The sequence below is a fragment of the Meriones unguiculatus genome, chromosome 11 (assembly GCF_030254825.1).
Source record: "Meriones unguiculatus strain TT.TT164.6M chromosome 11, Bangor_MerUng_6.1, whole genome shotgun sequence".
NCBI classification, from domain to species: Eukaryota; Metazoa; Chordata; class Mammalia; order Rodentia; family Muridae; genus Meriones; species Meriones unguiculatus.
In genome coordinates, this window is record NC_083359.1 from 100,361,998 (window position 1) to 100,378,218 (window position 16,221).

Here is a 16,221-nt window from a genome sequence, read left to right on the forward strand (position 1 = left end):
CTCCCGGCATGCCGCCTGTCCCGGCGGCGCGGCCCGGAGCTGGTTTGACGGGAGGAGCGGCGGCGGAGGATGGAGTCGGTGGTGTTCCTCTTCTCTCTCCTCGACTGTTGCGCGCTCATTTTCCTCTCCGTCTACTTCGTATCCTTGCTTGAGAGGGGCCGCGGCCGCCGCTCATTCCCAGGCCCGCCGCTGGGGCAATGGGCGGAGGGTGGGTGGGCCCGGCAGGCGCTGGCAGGTGTGGGGTGAGGGGTCGGCGTCGCGGGCCCGGGTCGCGAGCGGAGGAGCCGCGCTGCGCCTCTGGCCGGCCTGAGCCGGCTTCCCCCTGCCTCCTCTCCGCCTGTGCCTCCGGGAGAGCGAAGCGGTCCCGAGAGGTTGGCTTTGCTGCCTTCCCTGGTCCCCGGCTGCACCCTTACCCCTTTGTCCTCGCGGGTGTCTGCGCTTCTGGGGACTCCCCACACCCAGGACATGACTCATTCCGAGAACCGGCGATGCGCTTCCTGCACGTGCAAATTCTTCAGAGAGTTTTTGAAAGGAGTTACTGCAGAAAGCATCCGCAAGGTGTTTTTGCCTTCGGAGGTGGAAGATCTGTAAATTCAATAAGTGCATGTGACTTAGAGGCCAGTTTCTAAACTTTAAAAATCTTGTCTGTCTGAAAATTCAATATTTTCTGTACAATTGTTTCTGTTACAGGCTTCAGACAGTTTTCTTCCAGACCAATAAATGGTGTTCAGCACTGTAGTATTTGTGTGGCTACAGCGCTTCCCGTCGTTTGTCATAGTCTTTGTTGTAGCACAGTCCAGTTTTAAGTAATTAAATATGACTAGAAAAGTGCATTAGGACCTTCGAATGTTAACCCTTTCCTTCAGAATCACATCCTCTTTTCTGATAGACTTTGACTTTGTTTGGCACTGTGCAACTTTGGGATAGCTGCACAGTGTATTCTCCACTTTGTTGTGAACTGACGGTTTGTTTGGGGTTTTTCTTTTTGAAATAGGAAAATACAAAATTTGGAATTAGGAATCTTTGCCCAGCACTGTATCTTGCCTGCTTCGATTTTCTTTAGGAATGTAAATGTTTATTTCCTAGATACACACCCGGAGAACTTAGGTTAAACACCCAGCAGTGCCTGCCCTGTTGGAATTATCTAACAGCAGTGCTTGCTTTAATGATTTCAAATGAAAAGAGCCCTATGTTTTATTAGCTTTGAGGAACTGACTGAAAGGGCAACGTCTCTTGCTTAAGTCCTGATGACCTGTGTTTAGCTTGTGTATAAGGCACCAGAGTTGTTTGACAGAAATGCAACAGTTTATTATTATTATTATTATTATTATTATTATTATTATAATAGTTTGGAAAAGTAGATTTGATCATTAAAACAGTCTTGGTCTATATCAGATCATGTCTATATGTACATGTTAACTGGAATGTTTAATAGTGGTTAAACAAAATTCAGGGTGCATTTTGGTGAATATTCATCATATAGTACTGTTTTGTAGGGTAGTTGGAGTAATAGCTTTATTACTACGAAAGTGGTCAGAATAGATTTTATGTAGACTTAGCAGTGTTTGGAATTCGAGTAGTGAAGAAACCTGAAGGGGAAAAGGAGACAGATATTTGCAGTTCCTGGCAAGAACAAGGTGCAGGGGCAGGCATGTTCATTTCTGGGTGATGGTTAAAGATCATCAGAAGTACATGGTTACTTTAGACTGTAGCAAGGGAGCAGGTTGGGAAGGAAGAATTAAATCAAGGAGGATTTTTTTTTGTTGTTTGTTTGTTTGTTTTATCCTGCAAGCAGTAGTGAATCACTTCAAACTTTTGAGATAAAGTGGTTTTAGGTAAAAGATACACAATTTCTGTTAGAAACAAGTTCAAGTGATTCTTTGTTGTTCTGGAGTGTGGCTCAGTGGTAGAGTACCTCCATAGAATAGATAAGGAGCTTTACCAAGAGAGTAGGGGAAATGCATTCATCTGTGACTACAGTACTAATGTATTCCATTTGTGAAAAATGCTAAGACTGTGAGGGTAGCCTGTTTTTACCAGAAGGTAACCATGTGAGGTAGTGCATCTTGCTTGGCTAGGTTTTATCATTCTACAATGTGTGTGTGTGTGTGTGTGTGTGTGTGTGTGTGTGTGAATATATATATATAATTTCTTTATATATTACAGTTTATTCACTTTGTATCCCAGCTGTTGCCCCTCCCTCATCCCCTCCCAATCCCACACTCCCTCCTTCATCTCCTCCCATATCCCTTCCCAAGTCCACTGATAGGGGAGGTCCTCCTCCCCTTCCCTCTGACCCTAGCCTATCAGGTCATGTCAGGACTGGCTGCATTTTCTTCTTCTGGCCTGGTAAGGCTGCTTCCCTGTCAGGGGGAGGTGATCAAAGAGCCAGCCACTGAGTTCATGTCAGAGACAGTCCCTGTTCCCCTTATTAGGGACCCACTTGGACACTGAGCTGCCATGGGCTACATCTGTACAGAGGTTTATAATGTATATATTGTTATATATGATAAGTACATACAATTCAGTCAGTTTAAAAGCTCAAATACAGTAGTTTATTAGGAAGAAGGTTCTGCAGAGTAGATTGAAAATAGGAAGATTGGAAGATAAACCAATTCTTAATTTGAATTTTAGTGTTAATTGTGGTGCTGGTATCAACTGATTATGAATTTGTGGGGAAGGTGGTTGAGATAGGAGATACTTGGGTGAGAACATTTTACATTTTTACTAAATTTTACCTTTTTCTTTTTGAGACAGTGTTTCATATATTCTGTCCTAGCCTTGAAATTTAAAATTTACTGTGTAGCTCAGGAGGCCCTGAACTTCTAATCCACTTATCTCCTTAGTGCTGGAATTGTTTTTTGAAACATAAATAATACTTTGTTGTTAAACAGGAAGGATAATAGCTGAGACTTGAGGGGCTCACTGGGGCAAAGTGCCTGCTTGACAAGTGTGAGAACTTGGTTTTGATCCCTAGCACTGGGCAGAGAGTGGACAGAGGATTCCGGGGCTTGTTGGCTTGTAGTCAAACAGCAAGTGTCAGGTTTAGTTAGAGGCCCTGTCTCAGAAAATAAGGTGGAGAGAAATAGAAGGAGCTGGGCAGCATCACCGTCTGACGCATGCATGTGCACAGAAGTTTTATGTATATAATTCCTTATCTTGCTCACCAGATCATTACATTGTCTGATTTAGAATGTGATTACATTAATGCTAGATCATGTTGCTCAAAATTAAACAAGGTAAGACATTTCTTTGCTCATTTTTGGTGGCAGCCAATTCTTATTAAGTTTTACTATAGATAATCAACATTTGCATTTTTATTTTGTATATACATTTTGTGTATTCATTCTGTGTATTCATTGTAATGCTGTAGATTGAACTGCTATGTTTTACAGCATTTTAGATCATGAAGTTGTGCTAGATATGACTTTAAATTTTGTTTCTTCACTGTGCATGTTCCTGGTCTTGTCTGTATGAGGCTTATTGTTCTTGTTTTCGGTGCCCATACTGCCACCTCCCACTCATGGAAAAATTTTCAGACTGTTTTTTGTTGAATGAAAGAAGACGTTCCTTGTGTGGTTTGTGGAAAAAAGTGGCCTTGTTAATTTGTTTTAAGGCCATTTTGTATTTAGTATAATAAGAACTTTATATTGACATAACTCCTCTAAGTTGGGTAGTATAATACAGATACAGGAAACCATTTGTCCCTGACTCAGTTTATGAGAGGAGCAGACAAAGAAGCTTTCTGGATAAAAGTTAATGGAAAAATATATTGACGGGCACATTTTGCATGACTTGAAAAACAGTTCCCGTGTGACATCACATCTTCAGTCTATTGGGGAAAAAAAAAAGAACAACAAAAAAGCAAGAGGTTCAGAGGAGTTGGTTGTTAGGTATTCCCTCACTGAAAACACCTGCTTCCTCATCTTGCCATATCCAGCTTGTGGTAGTTTCTTTTTTTCTTTTCAGAGTAAGTTGATGTTCTAGTATTTGTATCATTACAATCTACCTTTACAAAAATGTAAGTCTTCATTGCTGATTCTCAGAGTAGACAGTAGTAACATTTTCTTTGAACCCCTTCTTCCCCGACCCCTGTATCAGTACTTTCCTTGTGTTAATAATTGTCACTATTTCAGCCAGGCAGTAGTGATTTAATTCCAGGCCTTTAATCCTAGTGCTGAGGCGGCAGAGACAGGATCTCAGTGTTTGAGGCCAGCCATGTCTACAGAGAGAGTTCCAGGACAGCCAGGGCTACATAGAGAAACCCTGTCTTGAAAACAAATGAAAGAGAGAGAGAGAGAGAGAGAGAGAGAGGAAGAAAAGAGAAAGAAAAGGGGCGGCTATCAAATATTTCTTTTATTTCTGTAGTTTTCTGTTTACCTTTTACCATAAGCCCTTCAGTACTGTTTTCTATATGATAAAATGCTGGACATGGTAGTGAGTGCCTGTCATTCCAGTATTTAGGAGGCTGAGGCATGAGTTTTGCCATGATTTTGAGGCCAGCCTGGGCTTCATAGCAAGATCCTTTCCACTGTCTCTCCTGAAAATTAATTAGCAAAAGGTTCTAAGGATGTGTCATTTTTTTTATTTTTTCCTCCATGGCCAATTTCTTTCTCAGACCCACATCCTCATGCTGTCTTCTGGTTGGCTGGCTGTTCTGAACATGTTTCATAGTTCTCATTCTGTAGTGTATCCCCTGATTCTTGAGTCTTGTGTCTTCCTTCTTTGCTGCTACTTCATTTTGGCAGAATAACTTCTTGGTGGACATCGCAACATGCAGGAATTAGAGTTTGGAAATATCTATGCTTGAACATATCTTACCTGTATCCTTGATTCTATCTGAGTACAGAATTATAGCCTGACAAGTATGTTTTCTTTCTGACTTTGAAAGAAATTGCTTAGTAATCTTCTACTGTCCATTGCTATTCAAGTTAATACCCTTTTGTTTTACTTTTAGTTAAGTTCATGCGCATGTGTATGTGCAAGTGAGTACAGGTGCCTGCTGAGGCTGGGGATGTCAGTTTCCACTGCAGTTTGAATTCTAGAAGATTTTACTTACCTGATGTGGGTACTGGGAACTGAAGTTGGGTCCTCTGCCAGAACTGTGCACACTCTTAATCACTGAACCACTTCTCTAGTCCTACTTTTTAATCTTTTAAAAAAATATTTATTTTTATGTTTTATTTATGTGTTTGTGAGTTGATGACACATAGTGAAGATGCCTGAGGAGGCCAGAAGAGGCCTCAAGAGTTACAGGCAGTTATGGACCACCCCATAGGATGCTGGGAAGCAAACTCAGGTCCTCTATGAACAGCAAGTGCCCTCAACCACTGAACCATCTCTCCAGTCCCCTATTTTGAAATTTCTGTTCTTTGTTGTTGTTTTTTTGTGTGTGTGTGTGTGGGGGGGGGGAGTTGAGACAGGGTTTCTTTGTGTAATAGCCTAGCTGTCCTGGATTCATTTTATAGACCAGGCTGGCCTCTGAACTCATAAAGATCTGCCTGCCTCTGGCTCCAAGTGCTAGGATTAAAGGTGTACACCACCAGGCCCTGCTAGAATTTCTATTCTTGTTTTGTTGTTTTGAGGCGGAGTTTCATTAGGTTGTCCTGGCTGGTTTTGAACTTGCAGTGATACCCTTGCCTTTGTAGTGCTGGGATTGCTGGCACTTATTATACCTGGCCATTTATTTTAATTTTATCTTTCTGCACAGCATTTGCTTCCTCAGGATTCTGGAGATGGGGAAATTTTTTTGGGGGGGGGAGATTGTTATTTTAATATTGACAGTCTAACTGAAAAGACATTTCTATGGATATGAGCCATGCTAATTTAGAGCAGGAGGCTTTAGCATACTGGCATAGAAACTGAATAGAAAGTAAGTAATATTCTGCTTTTACCCTAGTAATTCAGACCTGCTTAGTGAAAGAGTCTAAGCGTTTATTTAGGGTAAAATAGAACTGAAATTTAATTGCTTTAATTTTGAGCTGTTACCTGATATACTTGCGTAGGTTAAGAAGATATAGTTGTGCCTAGGGTTTCTGAGTCTAAAAATAAAAACTCTTGATTTGGCTTAGGTGTCATGTTCAGGCAGGAAAGATGGATCACAGAGGTGTAATGCTTTGTTCTTGGCTTGCAGTGGGTAATACCAGAGCTGATTGGCCACACCATTGTCACTGTGTTAATGCTTATTTCGTTGCACTGGTTCCTCTTTCTTCTCAACTTACCTGTCGCCACTTGGAATATATATAGGTAAGCGTGTAACTACTATTTTATACAGTAAGTCGTTCTTAAAAACATTAACATCTGGACGTGGTGGAAAATGTTTATAATCCCAGCACTTGGTAGTAATCCCAGTGTTTGAGAGGTGGAGTTAGGATGGAGGATCAGGAGTTTAAGTCCTTGGCCATTTAGTGAATTTTAGGACATCCTAAGCTACATGAAACCGTAGATAAAAGAAAACAATTAACAGCAGGTTGTCCCCCCCCAAAATGTCCCAGTGATTAAAATAAAGAACAACAAAATATTTTATGAAATCAGAATAAATTATTGTTCACTTTGGCGTATCGGTCAGATAGTAGTTTGTGGGTCTCCTTCCCCAAGGGTATCATTGGCCACTCAGTCTTGGATAAAGCACAAAACTCACGTGCATAAGAGTTAGCTAATGTTTACTTGTGATGCCTAAAGACTTGTGAAATGTCTTAATGCCCTGAATATCATTTTCTTCTGAGGATAGTCAAAGGCTTGAGACAATAAGGCCTTTATTTGTATCTATAATACTGGAAATATGTCAAAGAAAATTGCATTTTTACTGCCTGCAAAGTAGGTATTTGGGTTTGGGATTTGTTTTGTTTATTTTGAGCTTTTTGTTTTTGTAGTGCAGATTAAATAACACTAAATTTTTTATTTAAAACAAAATTAGGGGCATGGGAGGAGGTGAGGGATGAAGAGTGGGATTGGGAGGGGAGGAGGGAGGGAGCTGCAGCTGGGATACAAAGTGAATAAACTGTAATATAAAAAATAAAAATTTAGTTAAAAAAATTAGGACATAGGGAGCTAGATGGTTCAGTGGTCAGGAGCACTTACTGCACAGTAATGAGTGGGAGTTTAGATCCAGCTCTCATCCTGAATCCCTGCACAGCATCCTATATTCTACACAGACAGACAAGTGCGTGTACAAACAAATAAGAATTAGATTGTTTTTTTAATTTAGAAAGTATGTTAGTCACTTTTCTCATTGCTATGATCAAAATGAGAAACAGCTTAAAAGAAGGAAGAATTATTTTAGCTGAGCATGTCAGAACGTTCAGTTCATGGTTGCTTGACCAGGAGGTGCTTCTTTACTCCATGGCAGCTGGAAGCAGAGAAGAAGGAGAGTAGAAAAGAACTAGGGCAAGAGACAGCCCCTAGCACATGTACCCAGTGACATATTTCTATTTAGGCCCCACCTGCTGCCTTTTACCACTTTCCAATAATAGCATCATATTTGAATCCATGGAGGGATTAATCCATTGATTGAGCACAGCTCTCATGATCTAATTGCTCTGGGGAACTCCACAGACACGCTCAGAGGTGTGCTTTACTAATGCGGTCTTTCTTTATCATCTGCACTGAGGATCAAAGTTAGCCATCCCTAGCTGGGCAGGTATGGGGGTGGGATGGGAGAGCCTTTAATCCCAGTACTCAGGAGGCCTAGGCAGGCTGATATCTGAGTTCAAGGGTAGCATACAGACCAAGTTTCAGAATATCCAGGGTTACCCAAAGAAGCCCTGTTTTCTAAAAAAATTAAAACCAAATTATCGTTGTCATCATCACAGAAAATTTGTTTACAAATAGTCCAGGGGAAACATTCATAGTCAAGCTGTAATAGTTTATTATCTAGTGAAGAATTATAGAATAATATTTATTTACTTATGTGTGCATATATGTGTTCAATCCCCTGGAACTAGAGTTACAGATTGTTTGGAGCTACCATGTGGTGTTGGGAACCAAACCTGGGTTCTATGTAAGAGTAGGTAATGAGCCATTGCTCTTAACCACTGAGCCATTTAACATAAAAAGAATTCCCTAGAATTATTGGCTGATGATTAAGTCTGATGTTATAACAATGACTCGTGTGGTGACAAACATCTTTAATCCCAGTACTTGGGATGCAGAGGCAGGCAAATATGTGAGTTTGAAATCAGCCTGGTCTATATAAAGAGTTGTAGGACAACCAGAGGGACCCAGTGAGACCCCCATCTGAAACAAAACAAAACAGGTTAAGGAGTGCTAGTGAGATGCTCTGTGGGTAAGGTGTTGGCTGCCAAGCTCAACAGCCTAAGTTTGCTCTCTGAAACCCACATAGTAAGACAGAACTGATTCCTGCAAGTTGTTCTTTGACCTCATGTTTGCTCCTCTGATCTCCTCATGTTTCTTAATGACAGAAGCATGTGTCCTCTCCTTCATCCCTTGACACCTATACTTGTGCTTGAACACAAACATTAAATAATAAAGTAGGAAAAAAGGGTGGCTGGAGAGATGGCTATGGGGTTAAGAACATGAGCTGTTCTTCCAAAGTTCCTGAGTTCAATTCCCAGCAACCACATGGTGGCTCATAATAACCATCTATAGTGAAATATGGTGCCCTCTTCCAATGCACAGGCACACATGCAGGCAGAATGTTATATAAATAATAAATAAATAAATCTTTAAAAAAGGGGGGGCATGGAAAAGCATAAAGCATTGGAGCTAGGCCTGGCAGAACACATTTGTATTGACTTGGGAAATTGAAACTGAAACAGAAGAATTTAAAATTTAAAGCCAGCCTGGGCTACACAGCAAGATTCTGTCTCAAAAACCAAAGTCTTCCGAGGACTGGGCCCTAACCAGCTGTAAGGAATCTATGTTCCCAGGATAAGGCTCAGATTAGGATGTTGGATTCTTATGAGAGAGCAATAAGAAAGCTGGAAAAAAAAAACATAAAAGACTTTATGCCAAGTGTATATTGTGCTATAGAAAAGTGCAAAGACTGACCAGCTTTTCCACAGCTGAGATAGGAATTGATACATAGGTCATGGAGGAGTACTGTTCACTGGCTTGCTCTCCCTGAACCACTCTCCCACATCAATCATTAGTCAAGAAAATTTACCACAGGCAGTCAAGTGGGATCATTTTTTTCCTTGAGGTTCCTTCTTCCAGAATGACTCTGTCTTGTATGAGTGTACCATCTAGTTTTATGTCAATTTGTCATAAGTCAAAGTCATCTGATAGGATGGAACCTCAATTGAGAAAATACCTTCATGAGATCAGGCTGTGTGGACAGGCAAGCCTATAGGTAATTTTAATTAGTGATTGATGGGGAGGACCCAGCCCATTTGGGTGGGTACAACCCTGGAATGGTGGTCCTGGGTTCTATAAGAAAGCAGGCTGAGCAAGCCATGAGGAGCTGGGTAAGCAGTGCTTAGTGGCCTCTGTAGCAGCTGCTGCCTCCAGGTTCCTGCTTGGCTCGAGTTGCTTTCCTGACTTCCTTCATCGATTAACCATGATACGGAAGTGTAAGACAATAGCAACCCTACCTAAGACAATCAAGTTGATATAAAACTAGCCAGCACAGTAGATGAGGGGTCCTTGGATTTCTCTCACTTCTCTCCCTTAAGTACTGAGCCAGTAGGCATACACTGGCGTGCTCACTCTATGCAGTGCTGGGGCCAAACTCAGTGCTTTGTGCTTTCGAGGCAAGCACTCTGCTAACTGAATTACTGCCACAGCCCTAGCTACTTTGACCTCTACATTACAGATTCCAGAAAGACATCATAAAGATAAGTGCATGCATGGTCTTTTTTGACTGGCCTCTAAGCACAGCAGGTTTTATTTGCAGCTTGTATCAGTACTTGATTGTTTTTTTTTTTCCATCTAGGATTAAAGGCTGAACTCGGGGTTTGTGCATGCTTGGGAAAAGTTGCTCCCCTGAGTCACATCTCCAGCCCACATTTTATGTTTTTAAACAGCAAGATTATGCTTTGCAGAGATTTTGTCATAAGCAGGATGTGTTTAACAGAGAAGGGTCAGTATATTAAGAATTCGGTTCAGAGAATGGAGAAGAGATTATATTTTTGGAACAGAGTTGTATTAGTGGGAATGAAAAAGAATCAGCTTACAAGGGGTAGTAGAAAGAACAAATGGCAGGACTTCAGTGGGCAAGCTGTGAAAGATGAGACGAGCTGGGGAAGGATACTGGGTGTGGTGGCAGTGCTCAGAGAGGCAGAGGCAGGTGGATCTCTTGAGTTCAAGGACAGCTTGGTCTACATAGTCCAGGACAGCCAAGGCTACACAGAGAAACCCTGGTGAGGGGAAGAGCCAGATGAGAAGAAAGTTTTAGTTGAGTGTAATGCCACACGCTTTTAATCTGAGCACTCAGGAGGCAGGGGCAGGTGGATCTGTGTTTTCAAGGCCAGCTTGGTCTGCAAAGCAAGCCCAGGACAGCCAAGGCTATGCAGAGAAACCCTGTCTCAAGGGCGGGTTTGGGGAAGGGGGGTTGGGGAGGAGAAAGTTTTAAGGATCACCAAGGAACTTAGGTAACAGATTTTGAATTGTCAGTCCTTTTGAGACTGTTTGGGGGTATTATTTGGACATTCAAGTAATAACACCCTCTGTTCAGGTACAGTAGGATAAGAAAGAGTTTAAAACCTGTGAAGCTCAGAGACACTTTCACAATTCACAGAAATGGTATTGAGAAACGGTATGTGGCGAGAGTGAGGAAATCAGGGAGCCTGGACATACAGACAGACATGCATGTTTCACATCTGGCACCATCTGGATGGTGAAGCCCAGGCATGTAGCCATTGATTATCTTGTAGTTTCCCTTCTTGGGTCATATAAATAGGTTACTGAGAGCTAGGTGAGGTGATAGAGGCCTGGAATATCAGCACTCAGGAAGCTGGGAAAGGATGATGCTCAAGTTCAAAGCTAGACTAGACTGTAGTGAGTTAGAGGCCAGCTTGAGTGACAGAGTGGGACCATGTCTCACAAAAAGGGTGGCTAGGGAAGTGACTCAGTGGGCAAAGTACAAGCATGATGACTGGAGTCCAGAACCTGGCACCCACATAATCCTAGGTGGCCAAGATGGCTTGGGCCTGTAGTCTGACTTAGGTGGAGGCAGGTTATCCATGGAGCACGCTGGCTATGTAAATTAGCAGAGTTAAGGAGTTCTTGGTTCAGGTGAGAAACCCTGCTTCAGTGTATAAGGTGGAAAGCAACTGAAGGAAGCACTGATGCCAGCCTTTGGCCTCCACATGCGCACACACACACATAAGCATACATACATGTACACCACACACACAAACATACACAAAAACATCCTTAGAAGTTTCTGAGAATTTTATAACATTAGTTTGGTTTTGGAATCTCCTTTAACTTGTATCTAATGAGAAAGAGCTAAAGAGAAACAGAAGATGTATAAAAGGTTCTCAGTATTTAGTAGGTATTACCACTCTATTTGTTTCCATGGGTAGAAAATTAAATGAAAAGTCAGCAGTAGCTTCCAAAGGGAAACCAGATGGTAGACGTCATCCTGCTGCTTGGATGCAATGGCTGGCTCACATTTTCAGGTTGATTACTGTCTTGAGACTGTCAGTATTCATGCTGAGATCTGATTTCCTTCTAATGCCTGTCTTTTATCAGGTTCATTATGGTGCCAAGTGGTAACATGGGAGTGTTTGATCCAACAGAAATACACAATCGGGGACAGCTAAAGTCACACATGAAAGAAGCCATGATCAAGCTTGGTTTCTATTTGCTCTGTTTCTTCATGTATCTCTACAGGTGAGTTTAGAGTCCTCTTCACAGCACACTGGATGCCATGCTTGCTTTTAGTCCATGAGGTATTACTGTATGGTACAATTTTGTGTTAACATTGTAAAACTTCAGGAATTATGTGAATTTATTATGGCTGGTATATTTTTATGTCATTAAATTAGTGTTTATCTAACCTCTAGTAGAGTTTTCTATACTACCTAAGTTACTCCTTAGCTGTTGAGACTATTAATGTTCTTAAAACTACCATTGCTATTCATAATCCACCTGAGAGGTTTTACTATTTTGTTTCAAAAAGCCAAAAAGGAAAAAATATATGTAATATTTTATATATTTATAATATAGTTATATTATATTTATATACTATATTATCTATTAATTTATATTCTATATTAATAATGTATTAGACATCATATATGATATTCTTATACATCTAATATAACATGTAATATAATATATATATTATACAAATATATAATATACAATATGCTCTATAATGTATTATAATATAATAATATATTATTATATAATAAATATATATAATATATTTTTTCTATAATGATTAGAAACTTTTGTTCTGCCAGGCATAGTGGTACATGCTTTTAATCTCAGCTGTCAGGAGGCAAAGGCCTACTTTGAGTTGGTCTCTGAGTTGGTCTACATACTGAGTCCAGATCAGCCAGGACAACATGGTAAGATCCTGTCAAATAAAAGAAAAGGAAGGAAGAAGAGAAAGGGGCCCAGGTTCAAGTTCTAGCACCCACACATCCATCTCCAGATCTAGTTACAGGGAGTCCGACACTCTCTTCTCACCAGATACAAATGCAGACAGACTCATGAGTAAAACTGGTTTTTTAAAAGTAGTTTTGTTTGTTTGTTTGCGTGGGTTTTTGTTTGTTTTGTTTTGTTTAGACCAGATCTTGCTATATTGTCCAGTCAGGCCTGGAACTTGTAGCAGTCTTCTTGCCTAAGTCTCCCTAGTGCTGGGATTATAGGTGTGAACCTGTGGAAAGATAATGGTTTGGTTTTGGTTTTCAGTTTTGTATTTTTGGGTATGGTGTTTGTGCTTATGTACCCACATTTGTGCCTGGTGCTTCTGGAGCCCAGAAGAAGGCTTCAGGTCCCCTAGAACTTGAGTTACAGTCATGAACTGCTGGGACCTGAAACTGGGTTCTCTTTAAGAGCAAGAAGTACACCCAGGCACTGAGCCATGCCTCCAGCCCCAAGATACTGGTTTTTAAAAACCATTATTTTAGCCAGGAATAGTGGTGTACATTTGTAAACCCAGCACTTGAGAGGCTGAGGCAGGAGGATCACAAAATCAAGGCCATCCAGGACTACTTAGTAAGTTCCATGTTTTCCAAGTTACAGCAAGAACCTACCTTAAAAACAAGAAAACAAAAATGTGGGAGTAGTGATTTAGGGGCAGGTTTAAGTTATGGTTCTTTACAACTTTGTAAAGGGCAGCCTGTGTAACTTTTTTCTGGGCTGCTGTGCCCCTGTGGGGCATAGCCTCCTTTTCTATCTTTTCCTTTGTCAGCTTGTCATTTTTGGCCATATTGTTGTTACCTTACCCCTGAATGTCATCCATAGTTGAGAGGGTTGGGATGGATGCTTTTGTTTAAAAAGTTATTATCAAATTATCAGCTTTTATTTCAGCTATTTTATATGATTCTCTCACACCTGCTATAGTACCTTTCACATAGAAGGCATAATGTTCCCATGTTTAGAGAATGGTAGAGCCCATGCCTTTGGCTTACAGGCCAAGATGCTTGCCAAATGGATCTGTGTGCCTCAGGTTTTCTTCTGAAAATGGTTCTTACTCATACCTACCTAATGAGGTGGAAGCATGAACTAAATGCCTGTAAAGTGAAGTTTATCACCTGTGGTAACTCAAACATCTAAGATATCAGTGGCCACCTTTAATCTACATTGAGTATGCTTAATATGCCTGTTTATTCTGTTAGTAACTGAGTGACACTGAGGTTATTTCTGAGCATTGTAGTCATTGTGGTCTGTTAATCAAGGTTGATCAAGAACAAGGTTAATCCCTGCACATCAAAGGAAAGGATTATAGTTATTTTTGTAGTCCTGGCTATCCCTATCCTGTAACTCACTCTCAGGCTGGCCTCAAACTCATAGAGACCTGCCTGCCTCAGCCTCCCAAGTGCTGGGATTAAAGTGTGTGCCACCATGCCTGACTATCTATCTTTCTTTCTTTCTTTCTTTCTTTCTCTCTCTCTCTCTCTCTCTCTCTCTCTCTCTCTCTCTCTCTCTCCCCCCACCTTCCTTCCTTTCTTTCTTTTCTTTTTTTTTTTCAATACAGGGTTTCTCTATGTATTTTGGTTGTCTTGTACTCTCTTTGTGGACTAGGCTAGATTCAAATTCACAGAGACCCGCCTGCCTCTGCCTCCCAGAGTGCTGGGATTACAGGCATGTGCCACCAAGCTCAGCTATATTCCATATATTTTAAAATAATTTTTGTTTTTTATATGCACTGAAGTTTTGCCTGTTTGTGTGTCTGTGGAAGGGTGTTGGGTCCCCTGGAGCTGGAGTTACAGACAGTTGTGAGCTGTCATGTGGGTGCTGGGAATTGAACTCAAGTGCTCTGGAAGACGGGCCAGTGCTCTTAACCACTGAGTATTGAGTTACTTAATCCTGAGTGTTGGTTTCTTAATCCTCTTTCTCCTTTCTCCACCCCAGTCCCTCCTAATACCCCAATACCAGGTAGGAGAGAAAGAAGGTTAATGGAGACAGGAGCCAGAGTTCTCTTTCGCTACTTCCTGCTGGTTAGGGTCATCGTGTTCCTCCACCTTCTTCTCATCCATCTGCATCAGACAGCAGCCAGGAGCAGCAGGAGTGGACACCAGCAGTCTTCTTCTTTCTCTTAGTCCTTGTGCACCCCAACACCCTTTGCGCTCTAGCCTTTATTTCTTCTCAGAATCCTTAGAATTAAACTATCTTTTAGCAGTGAAAAAGCCCCTCTCAGAGCTCACATGAGGCAAATACTTTGCTGCTGTGGACAATCTGAATCAGTTCCATATCCTACACCTGGGATCAAAACAAAAACGTGTTTATATTCACAACAACTGAGCCATCACTCAAGTCTCTCTCTATATATATTTCATTGTTTAACTGAGGTGATTTCTTGATTATTTCCTGTCTTGATGTCACCTCAAGTGATGAGTTGGAGCATAGAACAGTGGAAGTGTTCAGCTTGGAAGTTGCAGTCTGGGGTAGTACATAGAATGAAGGAGGAGGCGCTTTGGGCTTGCTGTCCTCACAGCTCACAGATCAAGACCAGTTTGCAAGCCAGCAGCATGATAGGCTGTGGAAGGAGACCTCACAACTGCACTGGGCTAATGGTCAGCTACCTAAAGGAAGTGCTTCAGAGGCTAATCATGAGTAAGAATTACTGGATTAATAAGCAAAATGGTAGGATTCTGCATAAGGCAGAGACCTGGATAGGGAATTAATAGGGTTTGTTGTTGTTTTTGTGTGTTGGGGGGTTGTTTGGCCTGGGTATAGCTATTATTTATTTTAAGATTTATTTGTTTATTTTATACAGAGTCTCTCTGTGTAGACCAGGCAGGCTTTATTTATTTATTTATTTTTTCTTTTCCCCAGAGCTGAGGGCCGAACTCAGGGCCTTGCACTTGCTAGGCAAGCACTCTACCACTGAGCTAAACCCCCAACCACCCAGGCAGGCTTTAAATGTACAGAGATCCATCTGGCCCTGCCTCCTTAGTGCTGGGGTTAAAGTCATGTGCCTGGCCATATTTTTAAAGAATTTATTTTTATTTTGTGTGTATGTGTGTATATGAGCGTGTGTGCTCGCTCATTCGTGTGGATATGTGCTTGTGAGTGCATGTGCCCTTGGAGGCCAGAGGCACTGAATGCCCTGGAGCTGGAGTTATAAGTAGCTTTTATGAGCAATCTGACCTAGGTCCTCTGCAAGAGCAGTAAGTGCTTTTTGCTGCTGAGCCATCTCTCCATTCCCTATTTATTTTTTTCATGACAGCACCAAATTAGCTTTAGATTTTGCTCTGCCCCTCATCTCCATTTGTTTATTGTTTTAGTGAGAACATCAGAGGCTTTCATCTGAGTCGTTTTTCTGTTAGGTTTTAAGTGACTGCAGTGAGTATTTCTTGATGAATCTGGGCATGCAGGTCCAAATGGACCGGATTCTTGGGGAGTCCTAAGGAAACATTACTAATTCCAGGTTCTTCTTTCACAGTATGATTCTAGCTTTGATAAACGACTGAAGCTGGAGAAGCCGGTGTTGAAGCCAACCCACACTACACTGCACAAGTGAGGAGCCAGAGAATACGTAAACCACCCTTAGAACCGTGACCAGAGCAGTATATATTTTGGTCTTTGAACAAAAAATATTTTTGCTGTATTTTTACCATATAAAGTATTTAAAAAAGTGAA

General features: G+C 41.3%; 1 protein-coding gene across 1 annotated transcript; it reads left to right on the forward strand.

The window, feature by feature from the left end:
- Window positions 1-16,221, forward strand: Cnih4 (cornichon family AMPA receptor auxiliary protein 4). Its single transcript, XM_060364833.1, has 5 exons — window positions 1-138; window positions 3,171-3,239; window positions 6,134-6,246; window positions 11,656-11,796; window positions 16,025-16,221. Exons 1-5 carry the CDS (start codon window positions 70-72, stop codon window positions 16,050-16,052), a joined length of 420 nt encoding a protein of 139 aa, XP_060220816.1. The 5' UTR covers window positions 1-69; the 3' UTR covers window positions 16,053-16,221.